Consider the following 18,998-nt stretch of genomic DNA (forward strand, 5'->3'; position numbering starts at 1 on the left):
GAGGCAGTAATAGTTGGATAAACTATCAAAGATTCCTGCAGTACACAAGGGCTATAGAAACTGTACAGCATGCAGCCTTCAACCTTATAGTACCTGTGTAAAGGAATCATGAAAGAAGTGTAGTCAAGCATGAGCTGTGAGAAATCCACGAGGGAGGGAGCACTAGGAACTTTAGAAGCAAATGCCCAGTTATACTAATTTCTACAAAGTGTTGCAGGTTTTATCAGTCTTTGTGTATGTAAAGTTTCAAACATGTCCTGCCTAAGTATTCATATTTTCATCCACTGTCTGTTGACTTAGGGAATAGCCAGCAAGAATAAAATAAAACAGGAACCTCAGATATCCTTTGAAATAGTCATAGTATTTTGAATTCTGCTTGTTCTAATCCTGTCATCTTATAGTTAAACAGCTAATAATAGTTAAAAGATTTACTCAGGTCACAGTGATTCTAAGCCAGGGAGAAGACTGGACCTCCTTGTACCTAGTTGTAGGGATCTTTTCAACAAAGTATGATTTCCTTCAGTGCAATGTCCATGTTAATAACCAAGTAGCCACATTAGCATGAAAACATAAAATGTCAAGGGATTAAGTACAGAAACATTCATGATCAGTTGTTCTAAGAGCTGTGTTGTAGATGTACCCCCTGGGGCTGGGTACCCCATGATCAGTTGTTCTAAGAGCTGTGTTGTAGATGTAACCGCTGGGGCTGGGTACCCCATGATCAGTTGTTCTCTTCCTTTTAACCAACTGCAGTTTTCTTTAATGGTATCTGTCTCCTTCAAGCTTCATTGATGAGGGAAGACTGTTACACTTACCTGTGAGAATAAAGGGGAAGTATTTACAAAACAGTAATTATACTGATGCAGTAAAGTGGCAGGGGTAGGTTGACCTCTATGATCCGCGACGTCACAAGCCTCTGGTAAGAGAATTTCTTCAAGTAAACACTTGTTTATTGGTTTTATGTATTATCTTCTACAGTGACCAATTCTTTCAGTTTGCTGGGCACTGAAGGCGTTCTTGTGATGTAGAACTGAAAAAAAAAAAAAAAAAAAAAAAACTAGAAAGTTTTAAAACAAAGACAGCTCCAGGCAAACCGAGAACAGTTTCTTAACCCCACTTTTGGAAAAGAATCCAGGAATAGATAGGACAGTCACATTGACAGGGGCTTCCTCGTGCTCTCTCCAGATCTCTTAGTGAACTGATACAGTGCTCTCCACTTTCACATGCAATCCATCTCTTTTCTCTGACGGACCAGTTTCTTGCGTCATTGCTCTGACACCATTTGGTAGAATCACTTTAAGTCCTTCAGACAGATATTAGATCATAAGAGTCAATAAAAGCCATGATGCATGAAGGAATTACCTGGCCACTTTTGTGAGGCACTTAGCCCAAGGTCCTCTAGGAGTTATGTGCTGAAATTCATCTCAACGAAGGTTTGGTTTCTTAATAACACCAGTCTTTCTGGGGATGCTGTAGGTGACACTGTCACACAGATGAAAACAGTTTTAGTAGCCTCATATAATCAGCAGAATGGATGTTTGTTTGTTTAAAAACGATAGGAACAAATCACTTACGATGTTAAACAGCCAGGATTAGCTGGGTGTTGTAGCATGTGCCTTCAATTAGCAGGTAAGAAGGCTGTTGCAGGTGTAAGACCTGCGTGGCCTACAAATCGGTTTCCAGGCAAGCCACAGTGATGCAGTGAAAGCCTGTCTTAAACAATATCTGCAGAAGTACTCCCTCTCTGCCCCTTGCTTGCAATTTCAGACGTGAGTTCTCAGTTGTTCGTGCCATGTCTTTATTCCACCACCTCGAGCACCACCATAACCCTCTGAAACCATAAGGCAAACTGGAGGCTTCCTTTTGTAAGCTTCCTTGGCCATGGTGTTTTATCACAGCAATAGGAAAGTAACTAGGGCGCCCTCCCAAATCTGAAAACCAGGCTCGGTGACTTTGAATACAGACTTAGTGAAAGTAAATTTTTAGTTAGAATTCCACTGCAGTTCCCACTTTTATTGCCATGCCACCAAAGCACATTTACAATAACCTGAAAATGTTCTGGAAACTGACCCCACTGTCCATTAGTTAAAATGAATTCTTTAACGAAAGCACACTTAAAATGTGGTTAGCTGACTAATGCTTCCTTCTTTAGCCATCCAGATCCTGACCTCTGGCCCCTGTGAATATATGGTAAGAGATCTTTCAGCTCTGATCACATTTAGGTCCTTGAGATGACAGGGTCATCCTGGCTCATGTGGAGGTGCCTGGTATAGACACAGAGGTCCACAGAGCAAGGCTAAAGATCAGAGGAAAGAGCGGCTCCTCCACAGAAGCGGAGGCCATGAGTCTTAGGGAGATGTACGAATGTTAAAGCTGGAAAAGACAGGAAACCGAGTCTCCCTTGGATTCTGATCTCCAGAAATTCAATAGGATAAATTTGTATTACAGGTAAGTCATGAAGACTGTGTCCACTTGTTACAGCAGCAAGAGGAAGCTCAGGGAAATGGACGGCAGGTCCTTCTGCTCTCAACTGTCATTATTTCAGGTCGCTTTTATGAGCAAAGCTTGTCCTCCCTAGCAACAGTTGTTAAGTAAGTTGACAACTTAATGCTGGACCCTGGGAGGGAGAAACTGCTCATCTCTTGCCAAATCCAGTGTCTACAACTTGTATGGCAGAGGCTCCTGGTATCATTCCTTAGACATATGGCCACTGCCTAATCATGAAGATTTGTTTAGTCCTTGCCAGCCTCTAGAAGAATCTTAAAACCCTGGCCCTCTTCCAGCTTTCTTAGACTTGTAGCTTCTCTTGAAACTACCCCCCCCCCTTTTTTCTGATCCTGATATTATTTTAACTATAAGAAGTAAAAAAAAAATCAGAAATTTAACTATGATCAGGAATCCCGATTATACTAATTTTGTTTGCTGTGCTGTTTGCAATAAAATAATCCCACAAGCCCCTTTCAAAGAAACCTTTCAACGGATCCATGAATACAAGCCATTTAAGACACGCTTTTACACTCACAAAGATATACTGGGTAAGTGATTTTACTCTTTTGGGGGGCAGGGAGTGGTAATCTTTGGAACAAGGTCTCTTTCCATAAGTCTGGCTATCCTGGAACTCACTTTATAGACCAGGCTGACCTCGAATTCATAGAGATCCACCTGCTTCTGCCTCCCAAGTGCTGGGATTAGAGGTGTGCACCACCATGCCTGGCAGTGATTTTATTATTTTTATTTGTTATAGCATAGAATAGCACATGCGCCTTTCTTCTCAGCTCTGTTCTGTTTGAGGTTACTTGCATCTAGAATTTCATCATGAAATGATAATGTGTCGGAACATAGCCGTTCTACTTAATAGTTTTGTGCATGGCAAAGAGTTTTTGGCCTCTCAGTTGGTCTCTTGTTGTAAATAAGAACATTAATATGTATCTTTTAAATTGTTTTGAAGCTTTGAAATATTGTACCTGTTTAACATCTGAAACATCATAGTAAATGTGTGTTCCTTCCAATTTTGTCCGTACCTGGGGACTTTTTATACATGCAGGAGAGAAAATATCTAAATACCCCAATAAATGAGTAGAAGAAGCATAGTCTTTGTAGTTAGTGACAAAAGCAGATGCATATAAATAGCATAGGAATATTCATCACACATACATATATGCATATAGTATATGAGCAAATGAATTATAATCCATATTTCCATTTCTCATTTACACCCAGAAAAATTTCATTTTAATCCTGGATTTTATTGCATATTTTCTAAGGACTCTTCAAATATTTTTCCCCTTCTTCTTTACCAAGGATGTGGTAAGCTAATGGTTACTTGATTTCACTCCTAATTTACTAAAAGAGAAGTTAGAGAGCTGAACTAAAAGGTGAGGGAAATACAAATATATATATATAATTATATATAAAAATTAAATATAATAAATATATAAAAATTTTACCTAAAATTATATATAATATATAAAACCCTCTAAAAGATCAGTTCATTTTAACATTTGGTAACTTTTTGGTATGGATTATTAATTGTAATCTCTAAAATAATTTTTAGACCTAAGACAATGTTATCTCCATTACTTAATGATTTTTGATATACTTTAGTTATTCCTTATACTTTATAGGATATATGGATCTAAACCCTGGGCAGATAAATATATGTAGAAATCAGTATTTTATATTCACTTGCCTGTGTTTGTCATTAAATTATTATAAGTCAAAAGAGAGCTAAAATTCTGCCTTCTTTATAAGTAAACTCGACAGCACCTTGAAGTATCCATCCAAGAGTATTTCACAGGACTGTGGTTTTCTGCTCTTGCAGTCTCTAGATTCAGGCCTCATCATGCACATTTTTTTCTTATGTCTTTAAAACACTCTTTGTTTTGGAATAGTTTGATTCATGGGTTGCAAAAGGGATCAAAGAGTTCCCATGGGCCCCAGCTTTTCCCATTAGTTTTGTAATCTTGCCACATTGTCAAAACTGGGAATTTAGCACAATAAGAGCAATGCTCTCACCTCAGGTACATGCCTTACCAAACATTTTCCCCTTAGAAGTGCACTTTTATGAAGTGTATCACATGTATATTAATGTAACCATCACCACAAACCTCTTCATCCTGCCCATGAGCAGCCAGTCATAGTTTTCAAAATTCTGGCAGCCATTCATCTAGTCTCTGTCTTTGTAATTTTGTCACAGAGAATGCTACAAAACAAAACCATATAATATGTAGCCTTTTTATCACAGCATGGTTTTTAGACTCATTGAAGTTGTTTTTATTAATAATGTCTGTAAATGGAGACTGCCCCAGACCGGAATAATCACACAGAAACTATATTACTTAATTACTGTTTGGCTGATGTCTCAGGCGTATTTCTAGATAGCTCTTACATCTTAAATTAACTCATTCCTATCAATCTGTGCATCACCACAAGGCTGTGGCCTACCAGTAAGCATCTTTCTCCTTCGGCAACTGCATGAAATCTTGCTGACTCCACCTACTTTCTCTCTATTTCCCACCTGGCTTTACTCTGCTAAGCAATTGGCCAAGACAGCTTTCTTCATTATCCAATAAAACCAACTTGTATATAGAAGGACAACCCACATCAAGTGTCTCCTTTCACAGCATGTATGTTTTCAAAAAGTTCTGTAGATGTCTTCTGAAGTTAAGGCTGAGAACAACAAATACAATATTTTTTTTTTTTTTTTTTGGTTTATCGAGACAGGGTTTCTCTGTGGTTTTGGAGCCTGTCCTGGAACTAGCTCTTGTAGACCAGGCTGGTCTCGAACTCACAGAACAAATACAATATTTAAACATTAAAAGGGATAATGCCAATGGCTGGGGCAGACTGTGGGGGCAGGCAGTGCCATCAGGATTTATTCCTACTGCTTGTACTGGCTTTCTGGAGCCCATTCTCCTTGGAGGGATATCTTGTTCAGCCTGGATTTAGTAGGGAGGGACTTAGACCTTCCCCAAAGCAATGTGCCTTACCCTCTCTAAGGGGTTTAGGGGGGAGAGGTAGAGGGAATGGGAGGAGGGGAGGGAGTGGAGAACTGGGATTGGTATGTAAAATGAAAGATGATTGTTTTCTTCTTTAAAAAATTAAATAAAAGCCGGGAGATGGTGGCGCACACCTTTAATCCCAGCACTCGGGAGGCAGAGGCAGGCGGATCTCTGTGAGTTTGAGACCAGCCTGGTCTACAGAGCTAGTTCCAGAACAGGCTCCAAAACCACAGAGAAACCCTGTCTCGAAAAACCAAAAAAAAAAAAAAAAAAAAATAATAATAATATAATAATAATAAATAAATAAATAAAAATAAAAAAGGAAAATGCCACCCTACATTTGTGTTACATTTTTACGAATGTGATGAATTTACACAATATTGAGATTATATGCATCCACTTCTCCCACAATATTTACTGCTTCATATTTCAAGACTCACTCATTGGAGGGGGCACACTGGAGAGATGTCTCAGTAGTTAAGAGTACTTGCTACTCTTCCAGGGGACCCACCTTCAGTTTCTAGCACTCACATCAACTGGGTTTGTAACTATAGCTCCAAGGAATCCAATGTCTCTGGCCCCTGGGGTACCTGAACATACTCATATACAGATACACACTCCTGCTCACCATTTAAAGCAATAAAAATAAATTAAAAAAAAAAAACCAAGAGAATAAATTTTAAAAAAGACTCATTAATGATCTAGTGGTAAAGTTCTATCCCCAAAATATATCTTTCATCTGTAGGTGATGGAAATAACTTCAAACAGAACACACAAAGTGGAGTTTTGTGATGGATTACTTGATCCTTTTAAGAAAAACTCAAGGTGGAACCTGTCATCAAGATTTTAGTCTGCCATGCTCACCCGTGGTGAATTGGCCGAGCTGGCCCTGCAGTCAGGCCTACTCAGCATCTAGAAAAAGACTTGGAGACAAATGGTTCCAACACGCCTTAGCCCCAGTTCAGAAATCACAGAGGAAAAGAAGCTATTTCCTCTTTACATCCTTATGTGAGCTAACTAGGGAAGAGTGTGGCTGGTCAGGCTTGACTATGTGCCTGGTTCCGGATCAGCTTCTAGAAGAAAGAAAGGCCAAGCAAATTTGGATGGTGTTTATAGGCAACCTTACCACACCGCTTGAGGGAGTTCTTGAGAGAAGCGGAGCCATGGCAGGAGATGTTGAGCAAATACACATATCCACCACATCTCACCACGGGAACTGGCATGCTAGGGACTATAACTGTGTTAAGGGCCATCTCAGGGGAGATGCACATACCCTGAAACCTTACCAAAGGATCCAGTTCTTAGCTGCAGGTTCAGAACTGTCCCCTCCTACCTGATTCCGTGTGTCTCTCTACCTTCTCTGGAGTTAACGCTTTAAGTGGAGAAGTTCTTATGCGATGTTGTTATGTGGAAGTCAAATTAGATCATTGGCAGAGTAGTAATAACCTGGAAACTTAGCTCCCTCCACAGCTGACAGAGTCAGAATGGCCAGCACTAATGAAAGGCACGTCCATGATGTATTAAAGAAAGATGCCCTGTCAGAAGCGAGGAGAGAGATGGATAGTGTGCCAATGCCTTGTGAGTTCACACTCTGCTTTGAGTGTGCCACACCTCGCAGGACATTTACTCTTCATTGCCTGTGGTTTAGAGAGGATGTATGAAAATAACTGATTCGATTCAGGCCTCAGGGATGAGTTCCCGCTTAATCAGTTAGTGGAAAACTTACCTTTCCAGTGGGCGCCTTCAAGGACAAGAGTGTAAGCTTGGGAGACAGCGGAGCGGGCAGGAGCATGCTGAGCGTGATGGGTTCAGTTCTTAGTGCCGGAAGTCATTAAATTGAGTGACATCACCTAATAGGAGGTGTCTCTAGATGGCTCGCATAAATAGTAGCTGATGGTAGAGAGGAAAGCCAGGAAACAGTCCACAGGGCCCTGTAATGATGTTTGTCCAAATACACAGATATTGGGGCAAGTATCCTGAACCAAGAAGAGCAGTATCAAGAGGCTGTCCTCAAGGAAAGCATTGAAAAAGCAGAAGCTAAAGTGTGGGAGCAGGTAAAGGACTCAGAAATTACCCTTAACCGCGTTTCTACAGGCTCCTCACTCTGCATTTATCTAAAACTGTAAATTCAGAATAACCAGCAAAGAGATAGCCCACCGAGTCCTTACAACTATGGGTTCTTGGGTGTGTTCTTTGCCCTCTCCATTCTTGGCTTCATCTGTAGGGTGGGGTGGGGTAGTAATGATTCCCATTTCAAAGGATTGTTGAGAGAGTTCAGTGAAGGAATGTACTTGGCACGAGGTGATGCTTAGTAAGAAGCAGGTCCTGCCAAGGATTTCCTTCCAAGTTGCCCCCGGACAGATGACTCCAGCCACTTATTCTCATGTGAAACTTTAACAGAACAGGGCCGACTTCATTGTAAATTGTTCACTATGGTCTTCTATTAATTTATGGGGCTATCCATCTGTACAGTATGTAATAAATACTTCTAACTTATTGCCCATTTCCCCAAATGCCTTATCTTGATGGACTCTCCCTATATACTGTCTCTAAAGTCCTTGGTGCTTCTAGTCACCAAGGTGCATTCCTACAGACTCAGCTCCACAGGAAGCTGAGGCAGGAGGAGGCTGGCAAGACCACAGCTGGCCTAGGAAATCTAAGAAGGAGCCCAAGTGAATGAAACAAGCAAATAAAACAGAAGCCCAAATCCTGATACATTGTGTGTATGGCTCCTTAGTGTCATGGGACCATTTGAAGACTGCAGGAAGAACTACTTTACTCATGGTTGGAAAAGTCTCAAACCCACCACCTCAGTTCTTCCAGTCATAGATGAATTGAGATAAATGGCTTTCTGAAGAGAATTAAAGTTCTTTTGGGTTAGATAAGGTATAACACTAAGAATCTAGTAGTTGTAAAAATCAAACCGTAAGAACCACCAATTACTTATGTGTCCAGATATAAAGAAACACTTTTATGAACAGTCTACAGTTTGAATCTAAGTTTAGCTAGTATCTGAGTATTTTCTTCAAATAATCTAAGAAAAATTCTTTCCTAACTCCTGATGCGGGGGTCTCGATGGTATTCATGCTCTCTGCTTAGAGCCTTTTAGCTTTGTGTGTCGGCTCCCTTCCTTGTGTTTCCTAGGTTAACATACTCAACTGCATACATATACTCACATACATATACATATATTCATATACATACGTATATTCACCCCCCACACACACACACGTGCAGCTGCCCCAACTTTAATAATTCAAAAGTCAGCAAAGGTCACCCAGGGCTCAGTGTGTTATGTGCATCTAGCTAAGGCAGCCAGGGCTCTGTGGGATGTAGGAGTAAGAACAGTGTAATTAGGGACCCCATGGTGGCTGCTACTTTTTATTCAGCACGGAAACCTAACTGGCCAACTTCTTCAATAACAAGCAGCTTCTCTGTGCCTTCCCTGAAATAATAATAGATAAATGAACCTTTTCTTTCAAAGGCTAAAGAACTCCAGCAACAAGCAGTGGAGAAGGCACTCCTGGACGCACACGCCAGACACAAGTTTGAAATACAGATACTCGAAGAGCAACATCAAAGAGACTTAAAGGTTTTGTATGCAATAATTTGCTCATTGTCTTTTTCGAAGCATTTGATAAAGAAAAGGTGCTTCTGTTAGTTGACAGGGGTGAAGAGGTGGAGCAGTAATCAGTAAAGTTCAGATTAGTATTTCGTAAAGGTTGGGAGGGAACCTGGCGATCCACAAGACAGAAGGTTCTGTCATAGCCCTTCATAGCCCGGATCGCCATTGTAATGAAATAACTAGCTGTTTTATGTAACTAGCTGTTTAGCATTTGTTTCCCTGGCATGACCGCAACCTACATATGGGCAGTCCGTCTTGTCGTTATGCAAGCCCTGGTGTCCAGTCCTGTGCTGGGACTTAGCAAGCTGTGGCTTCTCTTCTTCTGGGCTTCCTGCTTACATCTTTTTCCCTAAATTTGCTTTTTCTGAACTGCCAAGAGAGACATATTTGCTGTCCCTGAAGTGATCCTAGTAGGCCAATGTTCACAAGATAAGAGAACCTCTTTTTTGTTGTTTTAAATTTTCACTGTGATATGTATTCATTGTACATGACAATGTACAACATAATGACATATATCATATGTATACTTCCAAGTATATATTGTATGTTGGGACAGTCACCTCAGACCTTCCTTGCCCATTTTCACCCTGCCTAATAGTTACCTTTGTTTCTCTGGGCAGTTTTACTTTCACTTTTATATCATATATCCATACAAGATTTTATGTATCAACATAAAATCTAGGAACCACATATGAGAAGAAGCATGAGATTTCTTTCTGAGACTGGCTTAATTCATAATTACCTTTAGTTGCATCCATTCTCCTGAAGAAAAAAAGCCAACAACCAACTCCACTGTGCATGCGTACCACATTTTCCTCATTCGTTCTTCTGTGGTTAGGTAGTGAGGCTGGCTAAGAGGAGCTTCCTAGCTTGCAAGCTCATCCGTGTTCCCAGCAGAGGGATTCACTGCTTAGTTCTATATCTCTGTCCCAAAATTCCGGTTCAAAGGACCGGAATACAGAACTTCCTTCACATTTGCCAAGGAGGAGACGGAGGAGGACCACGTGTGTGTGATACCCGGGCAGAGGCTGCAGGAGAGTGACAGGGAGCCTAATGATATGATGGATGAGCGGCTGAGGAGATGGCCACGCATTCATTGCTTCTCCAAGGAGCACTTAGCGTATACTAGTTGTGTACCAAATAAGGTCCAACGCGCCGGGCGGTGGTGGCGCACGCCTTTAATCCCAGCACTCGGGAGGCAGAGGCAGGCGGATCTCTGTGAGTTCGAGTTAGTAGGCATTTCCAAAATGCTGAAAGGTTTTCCTGTCAGGTCCTTTTGTGAAACTTCTCCACAAATAACGCTTTGACTATTGATCTTTCTCTAGTTGGTTGAAAATACTCCATAGGTCCCCCTACCCTAGAACAATGGAGCGCCTGTGGCCTCCATGAAGGAGCAAGGGTAGCAACCCTAGACTGGTGGGGGATGTGGAGTGGCAGAGGGGACTGGAAGGCAGGCTCCTGTGACCGTGTGATGTGCCTATTTCCTGCCTGAGCCTCGGGCTCCCCTCATGGTGTTTATGCCATTTTCCAATACCACATCTCATATTTCCATGTGTCATGATACAGTGACAATCAATAAAATCACATAGCTGGAGCTGGAGCCCAGTGATATCCTAGAATCTGTGAAACCCCAGGTGTAGCCAGCACTGAAAAAGAAAAGTGTCTGAAAAACTTTAACCACACCCCTCTAACTTGTTTGCATTTCGCATACAGTCTTTCAATGTGATCTTTATAAACATATATGAATACATACAGTTTGAATATTTTATGTAAATGAAAAATTTCCATAGAATTTACAGCTACTTGTAAATCACCTGTTTAACGGGTTCTGTTATATCAGATAAACGAAACTTCGATGGATCTAGCCTCCAGTATTCATTTTACGTCATCGACCCTGTAATATCTATGTCAAATTTTCCTTTCCTTTTCTTTAAGGCTGTAGAAGCAAAAACCAAGAAGGAGATGATTCAAAACATGGATGAGGAGCTGAAGAGAGAGCACTCCGCCGCAGAACAACGTATGGTCCATAGAATCCAGAGGATTATGATGGAGTGCTACAGAGAGAAGTTAGAGGCAGTGAAGAAAGCCAGGGAAGAAGAAAGAGAGATTGCCCAGAAAGCTGTCCAGGAGCAGAAAAGGTACGACCGAGAACACGAGCGTTCGACTCAGTGAAAATCTACCTAGACAAAGAAATAAGGTTAAGATGTATGAGTGAGTATTGCCCAGCTTTTCCTGGTTTTATTATGAGATATATCAAATATTGGTAGGAATGAGAGTAAAAGGGAGAGGGGAAAGAGGGAAGGAGGGAGGAAGGGAAGGAGACAGAAAGAAAGAGAGAGATTTAAGAAAAATGGTAGCGTAAGTACTCAAGTATCTAACATATATATAAGGGATTGAAATTTACAAACACTTCTGAAGGTCCATGTTGTATTGTCAGTCATATCTCCATCTCCCTTCTCAACATTCTGTTTCTTGTTTTGTTTCTCCAGCATTAAAAGGCTCAGAAGAATTAATAAACACTTCTCCATAAACACTTAGGAGTCATTGTTTCAAGCCTGGTTCACACGCTGTGGTAGACGTGTTAGTTCTTGATCTGTTCCTTATAGACGAATAGGTGTACACATAAAAACATTGACTTCACAGAAACGCGTGAAAGAAGACACACAAGTCCCAGTTCACTGCCCCGCACATCTCCTTTGTCTCCCTGAAACAAACATTTTATGTACCAAGGCTCACATCTTTCCATATCCTCGGATACACTCTCAGCCTTATATATTTATGTACATAACCACACCTCATTTTACAGATCATATTATACATCAGTGTGCACTGGGAAGCAGAAGGGGAGAGGGTAGAACACAGAGGAGACGGACAGAGAGAGCTTAAGAGAGAGAACAAACTAAGCTAACCCAGTCAGCAGTCCAGGAATTTCTGGGTATAAGAGAAACCCATGTTTCCAGATGTTAAGTGGCCTGCCCAAGACCCCCTAAACTTTAGCAGCAGAACAAAGATGGAATCTTCCTGTTTGGCCTCTGAGTCTGGGTTTGTCCCATTTGGGTTTTGCCGCTTGACTTAAGCATGTCTACCTGTGTATAACTGAGAGGTAAGATCTTGAAGACAAATCTCTCCCTGAGTTAAAACTTGTCATTCCAGTGTCCAGAAAGAAGGCTGGAGAGCTGTGGCATTCAGGTTTACCTCTCTTCTGCCTAGAATATATCTCTGTGAAGAGAGAGCATTTGCTCAGAGAGTGAGCTGTGTCTAGCACAGTGGCTGTTGGACCCTTGCTCCCTTCCCCCACTTCTTGATCTGAGGAGCTCTGGCTCCTCTTTCAGGGTCTCGTGGTTCACTTCTAACCCACACCAGAAGCCTCCTGGACCCTCTCTTGTTTGTTGTTTTTCCCCTTCAGCTTTTCCTCTGGGAGTCTCGAGTGTAAGTTTTTCTTTTTCAATTTTCATCTTTTATTGACTAAGATAGAGAACTGTCATGACTATTATTTAAATATATCCAACTGAAATGTCTGGTTTGCTCACTCATGGTTCCCAAAGGCCTTGAAGAGAGCCTGGTGCCTGTTAGCACTTGTTAATATTAAAACACGGTTTTTATCTCCAAGGGAATAGGAAGAAGTTTATTCAAGAGCAAAATATAAGTTACTTGGACCTAGAAAGAAAGTTCAGGCTATCTCAGATACTATGGTATGGTTCATGCATGTGTTTGTGTGTATGTGTTCACATGTATGTTTGTATTTATGTGAGTATGTTCACATTGTGTGCTTGCATATAGAGGTCAGAGGGAAAACTCAGGTGTTCCCAGGCACAACTTGACCCCCCCCCTCCTTTTTTTTTCTAGAGATAGATCTCTTACTTGGCTAGAATTTGCCAAGTAGACTAGTCTGGCTGGCTCAATACAAGCGTGTATCACCACGTTAGTTTCTTTCTTTCTTTTTTTAACTTGGGTTCTGGGAATCAAACTTGTGTCCTCATGCTTGCAAGGCAAGCACTTTATCGACTGAGCCATCTCCACAATCCCTCGTGACGTTTTTATACTAACAGAGCAAAGAGCTACAACTCAGAGCATTTTAAAATACATTGGTGAAAACATCAGGTGGGCGGGTAGGCATGTCACAGAGAAAGAAGTCTCTGTTAGCCTACCTCAGGTGTGACCTGATGGCATTATCAGTCTTTCAGTCGGGTTGGTGGAAGTTAGAGGGTCTTTTTGCCCCTTACAAAAAGCATTTACCTGATAGTCCATAGGGATGCTAGGTCAAACACAGAAGTACGCAATAGTGTCTGTTGGGGACGTTAAACACAGCCTGGGGTAACATGGCTCCGGATCTGTAACATCCTATTTCCCATGTCAGTAAAGTTTTAATCAGCCCATCAGTCTTGTAGGGTGCCTTACACAGACACAGGGCTGTTCTATGGAACAAGATCATCCATTTTGTTTTGTCTTTATTTATCCTTTTCTTGGGTGATAGGTATTGAGCGGAGAGCTTTTTACGTGGTTGGTAGGTGCTCTGGAATTGAGACACATTGCCAGCCCTTGTAAACCGCTGAACAAATGCTACATATTTATTCTGATCAGTTAAATTCTGCAGGGTACCAGATCTTATCTCTGGGCATCACTAAATTCCAGGCTTCTTTAGACACTTGCAGAAACTAATTTGTGGAGAGAGAGATAATGAAATTCTGCTAGGGAATTTATTTGGATACTGTGGTGGCTTATCCTGATAACTTAGAATCTAGAGACACCTTGTATGTAAAGCTCTGGGAATGTCTGAGAGGGTTTGTAGGCTGGGCTAGCTGAAGTGGGTAGACTCACCTCAGATGTGGGCTGGAGCTTCTAGAATACATGCCAAGCACCTGCGCTCCTCAGTCTCTGCTTCCTGAGTAGGGATGCAGTGAGACCCTGCTACCATACCGTCCTCTCCATGATGGACCGCACCCCCAAGCTGTAAGCAAAACCAAAACCTTTTTTTTTTTTTTTTTGATTTTTCGAGACAGGGTTTCTCCATAGCTTTTTGGTTCCTGTCCTGGAACTAGCTCTTCTAGACCAGGCTGGCCTCGAACTCACAGAGATCCGCCTGCCTCTGCCTCCCGAGTGCTGGGATTAAAGGCGTGCGCCACCACCGCCCGGCAAAACCAAAACCTTACACAAACAAAAACACAAGTTTCCTGTGCCAGGCATTTGTTGCAGCAACAAAAAAATCAACTATGACAGAGTCTCAGTACCAGGAAGCAAGGCAGCTGCCGTGATACACCTGACCACGTGCTTCTTAGGCCTTTGGAAAGGGCTTATAGGGATGGTGGAAGAGTCTCAAATTTAGGGTAGAGAAATCCTTCAGTGCTGCAATCAGGGCTGAGTGGACTGTTCTAGAGGGAAGGGCACAATGCCAATAGAAATGCAGTAGTGAGTCCATGATGCTTCAGAGCAGAACAAGAGGTGTTGCCAGGAAGTGGACTAGAGGCCCTTCATGCTTCCTAGCTTCTTCACAGCCGAGTAATAATTTCATTGTTTATATATCTCATATACACCACGTTTTCATCTCTTCATCAGTTGATGGACATCTGCTTTGATTTATTTATTTATTTCTTTATTAAAGATTTCTGCCTCCTCCCCGCCACCACCTCCCATTTCCCTCCCCCTCCTTACTAGACCTGGATGGAGGTGGGTGGTCCTTGGACTTCCCACAGGGCAGGGAACCCTGATTGCTCTTAGGGCTGATAAGGGAGGGGGACAAAATAACTTTTTTTATTAGTTAATAATTAATTTTTCCCAGCCCAGTCATATTCCCCCTCCTTCCTCCCCTCTTCTCCTGCCCCTTTTCTTTAGGAAAAATTCTCCACTCCTCCTTTTCTTTAGGAAAGGCAGTTCCCCGTGTACATCAGCCAGCCATGGCATAGCAAGTTGCCCTAAGACTAGGCATCTCCCCTCCTATTAAGGCTGGATGAGGCAACCCAGTAGGAGGAAAGGGACCCCAAAAGCAGGTAACAGAGTCAGAGACAGGCCTCACTCCCACTGTTAGGAACCCCACAAGAAGATCAAGCTACACAACTGTAATATGTGTGGAGGGCCTAGGTCAGTCCCATGCAAGCTCTCTGGTTGGCAGTTCAGACTCTGTGAGCCCCTGTAAGCCCAAGTTACCTGATTCTACCGGTTTTCTTGACCATTTCGTATGTACCATAAAATTGATTCTTTTTCTACAGCAAATATTTAGCTTACCTTAAGAATCTGTTTTAAAAGCCAGGCAGTGGTGGCACTTGCCTTTAATCCCAGCACTCAGGAGGCGGAAGAGGCAGGCAGATCTCTGTGAGTTCAGGTTCAACCTTGACTACAGAGTTAGTTTCAAGACAGCCAAGACTATTATACAGAGAAACCCTGTCTCAAGAAAACCCAAGTCTGTTTTAAGCATGAATATTCCCCACCTCCCGTTTTTCCAAGGCTGAACTCACAGAGACCCCCCTGCCTCTGTCTCCTGAGTGCTGGGATTAAAGAAGGTAGATACCCGGAATGGACTTTATTAGCTCAGTTTACCTAAGGTTGGTGCTGGGGACCTTCCTCTTTGGGGATGCTGGATAGGGTCATTCAGCTGTTGCTGTCCTGGGCCCTAGAGGCCTTGGTTTTAGCCTCACTAACAACCCGATGGTTTTATAAAGCACCAGGCTAAATCCAGAGGACGTGCGTGAGTATGAATTCACAGCTCTCCAGCATCGCTATGGTTACTGAGGCCTCCATCCTCCTTTCCAGCTTCTGGCTGATTCCTCTTGGCTGGGTCGTCTATCCTAGATGCTGGCAGTTAGGGCTTTGTGGTTTCCTGGACTTGTTCCTGTTTGTCTCGATGCCTATCTCTGTCTTTCATCACTGGTTCAGATCCTCATTGTACCCCAGATGGCTGCAGAATGATACAAGGTGGTCTCTTTGGCTCACTGCACTAAGGTTTAGCCTTCTTACCGTTACCAGAATTCTGTTCTTAAATGCTGTTTTCATCGTGTTGTCCTACCGACGAAACATCTTAAGGTGAACTCTTATGAGACTGAAGCAAGTAGTGGCTAAGAGAAGCCACATTCCTGCTTCCTCAATTACGTGTGTGACATTGAACAACAGTTCTCATGGCTCTTGGCGAGCCTCACATTCTTACCTATCACAAGGGAATATTAACAGTGTAAGTAAAAATAGTAACGGCCTCAGTGGGTCCTTCTACAATTAAATGAGCAGACATCTAAAGCACCCAGAACGGAGCACTAACCCTTGCTGGTAATAGTGGATATAACCCAGCTGTGGGAAGAGGAGGCCGAGTTGCCTGGTAACTGGAGATGAATGACATTACATCAAGATTAGGGAAGTCTCAGGTTTAAGGTCAGGCTAGAACTAGAAAAAGTAAGAGAATTTCAACCACAGAATGAGGTAAGCCTCAAAAAGACTTCATTTGTGTTGGAGGCACCAGGAAGGAACGAGAAGGGGGAGCATTTTCATTACAAATACTTTACCCCAACATCTTAGGTATTTTATCCTTCGTACATCTTAGCCAAACAAGGTAATTACAGAAGTCCATGCAGTGCATCTGCAGCACCTGACTGGGAACCCTGCCCTGGGCTCAGACTACCTGGGTCATGGCGCTGATTTTGCCACCATCATTTATTACCTCACTGCTCTGAGCCAGGGTTCTCATCGAGAATGGGGCCTAATCACGGCATGACTTAACTGAATTTCCCGAGCCACTGATTAACATATACACAAAACCCTGGCAGCTTGCAGGGTGCATGGTAACAGTTCAATAGGGTTGGCTACTATAACATTTATTTATAGTCTGTCTATCTACATATCTGTATTATCTAACCTATATATATTTGTGATATATATAATATGTATATACAGATAGAATGATATAAAAAACCAGAGGTCAGAAACATTCAGCTGCACGGCCTAAGAGCCCTCAGGGTCCCTGACTTTTTGACAGGGAAGGAGCATAAAGTCAAATTCATTTTTTTTATACAAGAAGATGATGTCATTTCCTTTTTTTCTCTCTCTTTCTCTTCTATGAGTGTTATATTTTTCAGGAGTTTTAATAGGAGGAGATCTCAATATATTCAAATAACATGAAAAACCAGCTTTGTTTTAAGCCGTACGCAAAAGAACTTTGCAAATGACTGTAAAATTATGCCAGTCTCTTCACCAAATATTATATTTTATTTTGGAAAATATTTTTCGTAAAAATATTTGCATTAAAGTAGAATTAATTTATTGTTATTTTGCATTAATTGATGTCTTTTAAAATGTCTGTTCTTTTAGCCCCTGATTCTGTCAATGTCAATAGATAGAACTCATATAAACCATTTATTTTTGGGTTCCTCAGTAACTTTAAGTGTAAAAGGAATTTGGCCCTGTGATCAGAAAGTTAGAGATAATCTATAATTAACTATAGCTCAATTTAAATCAAGATTAAACCTAAAGCTAACACATGAGTATAAAGCTTGCTTCCATCCATCCTAAAGACGAGCAGCGAGGGTTCGGTGACTTAGGCCTGTAGCCTCAGCACCCAGCACTTAGGAGGGGGATCAAGAGTTGGAGGTTAGGATCTGGGAGTTTGCTGTGAGATCATCTCTAGTCGTGTCAGCAACTGCACCCACAAAGGCTTACCAACATGGTTGCCTAAGCTTGAGCCAAACAAGGGCAGCAATGATAGGTATGTCAAAGTGGACGGGGGAAGCCCGCGGGGCCTCGGTTCTATACAAAGATCTACAGGCATGAGAGTGGGAGGCGTAGGCTTCCCCAGGGAAGAGCACACCAATTGGTTATCCACCACCAAATGGTCAGCTGAAACACGCATGTAGGTTAACAGTAAGCATATCAAGCAGGTTATATTTAGGAATACATATGCACATATATAAATTCATATATGATGTAACAACAATGAAAAGAGGACATAATTTGGACATAAAAAAGAGAATAAGAAGTGGTATATGGGAGGGCTCAAAGGGAGAAAAGAGAAGGGAAACATGATGTTATTATATTGTAATCTCAAAAATAAAAAAAGAGTTGAAGGTCAGCCTGAATTACGCAGTTGATTCAAGTTCACTCAAAGCAACAAAAATCAAACATTAATGATACTATTTCAAAGACATATAACAACAAAAAGGAGATGAACTGATATGAAGAAATACCTTCTATAGGGGTTTACGACTCTGGCTCTGGCTCTTCACTGTTTTAAGTTCAGCGCCACCATCAGACATTAAACTAGTGGCTGTGCCCCAGCCTGTGGCCGAGAGATTGATGGGCAGCCTCTGAGCACAATTTTTAGATTGATGATTGATAGCTAATATATTCTGAAAGCTCATGCACCCCAGGTTTCTCAGGTTGGGGACTCTTCCGTGATTAACGGTCAATCCATTATATTTTTAGTGGCGTGTCTATCTGATTTGTAAATCTGTGTCGTCTTTTGCAGCAAGACCATGGAGGAACTTGTGAATATTGGTACAACAGCCACTAAAGATCAGAAGACAAGCTTGGGCCAGTTGATAAGAGCAAAGGAGCAAGAGATGAACGCCTACTATGGCCTGGCTCAGAGACAGAAGCAAGAAGAAGTGCAGGAAGTGCTTCAAGAAGCAGAAAAAACCCACCAGGCCACGCTGGACAACGTGATGGGCAAACTGGCCAACACCCAGGGGGAGCTGATATCTGTGGCAAAGCAACTGGGAATCATGACAAACTGGAAAGATTTCCTGGAGGAGGAATTACAGGAAACCAGGGCAGCATTTCAGAAGTACATCAATTACACCTTCCCCAAGCTCTCCCCAGGACATGCCGACTTTATCCTGCCGGAAAGAAAGAAAACACCTTCCTGTCTTACTAAGGATAAAGACGAGAAAACCGGGTAG

The 18,998-nt window shown here is 42.0% G+C and overlaps 1 protein-coding gene across 1 annotated transcript; it reads left to right on the forward strand.

The window, feature by feature from the left end:
- Positions 1–2,887: 2,887 nt before the first annotated feature.
- Positions 2,888–18,998, forward strand: C16H6orf163 (chromosome 16 C6orf163 homolog). The gene is made up of 5 exons (XM_057790380.1): positions 2,888–3,035; positions 7,461–7,555; positions 8,986–9,093; positions 11,062–11,264; positions 18,566–18,998. Exons 1-5 carry the CDS (start codon positions 2,888–2,890, stop codon positions 18,996–18,998), a joined length of 987 nt encoding a protein of 328 aa, XP_057646363.1.

The sequence above is a fragment of the Chionomys nivalis genome, chromosome 16 (genome assembly GCF_950005125.1).
Source record: "Chionomys nivalis chromosome 16, mChiNiv1.1, whole genome shotgun sequence".
Classification (NCBI taxonomy): Eukaryota; Metazoa; Chordata; class Mammalia; order Rodentia; family Cricetidae; genus Chionomys; species Chionomys nivalis.

Excerpts from the sequence above, each read along its gene's own strand:
- C16H6orf163 (XM_057790380.1), top strand. The coding sequence starts at position 2,888 with ATGATCAGGAATCCCGATTATACTAATTTTGTTTGCTGTGCTGTTTGC. Across the intron at positions 3,036-7,460 it reads CACTCACAAAGATATACTGG|ATATTGGGGCAAGTATCCTG; the intron begins GTAAGTGATTTT and ends CCAAATACACAG. Across the intron at positions 9,094-11,061 it reads AACATCAAAGAGACTTAAAG|GCTGTAGAAGCAAAAACCAA; the intron begins GTTTTGTATGCA and ends CTTTTCTTTAAG.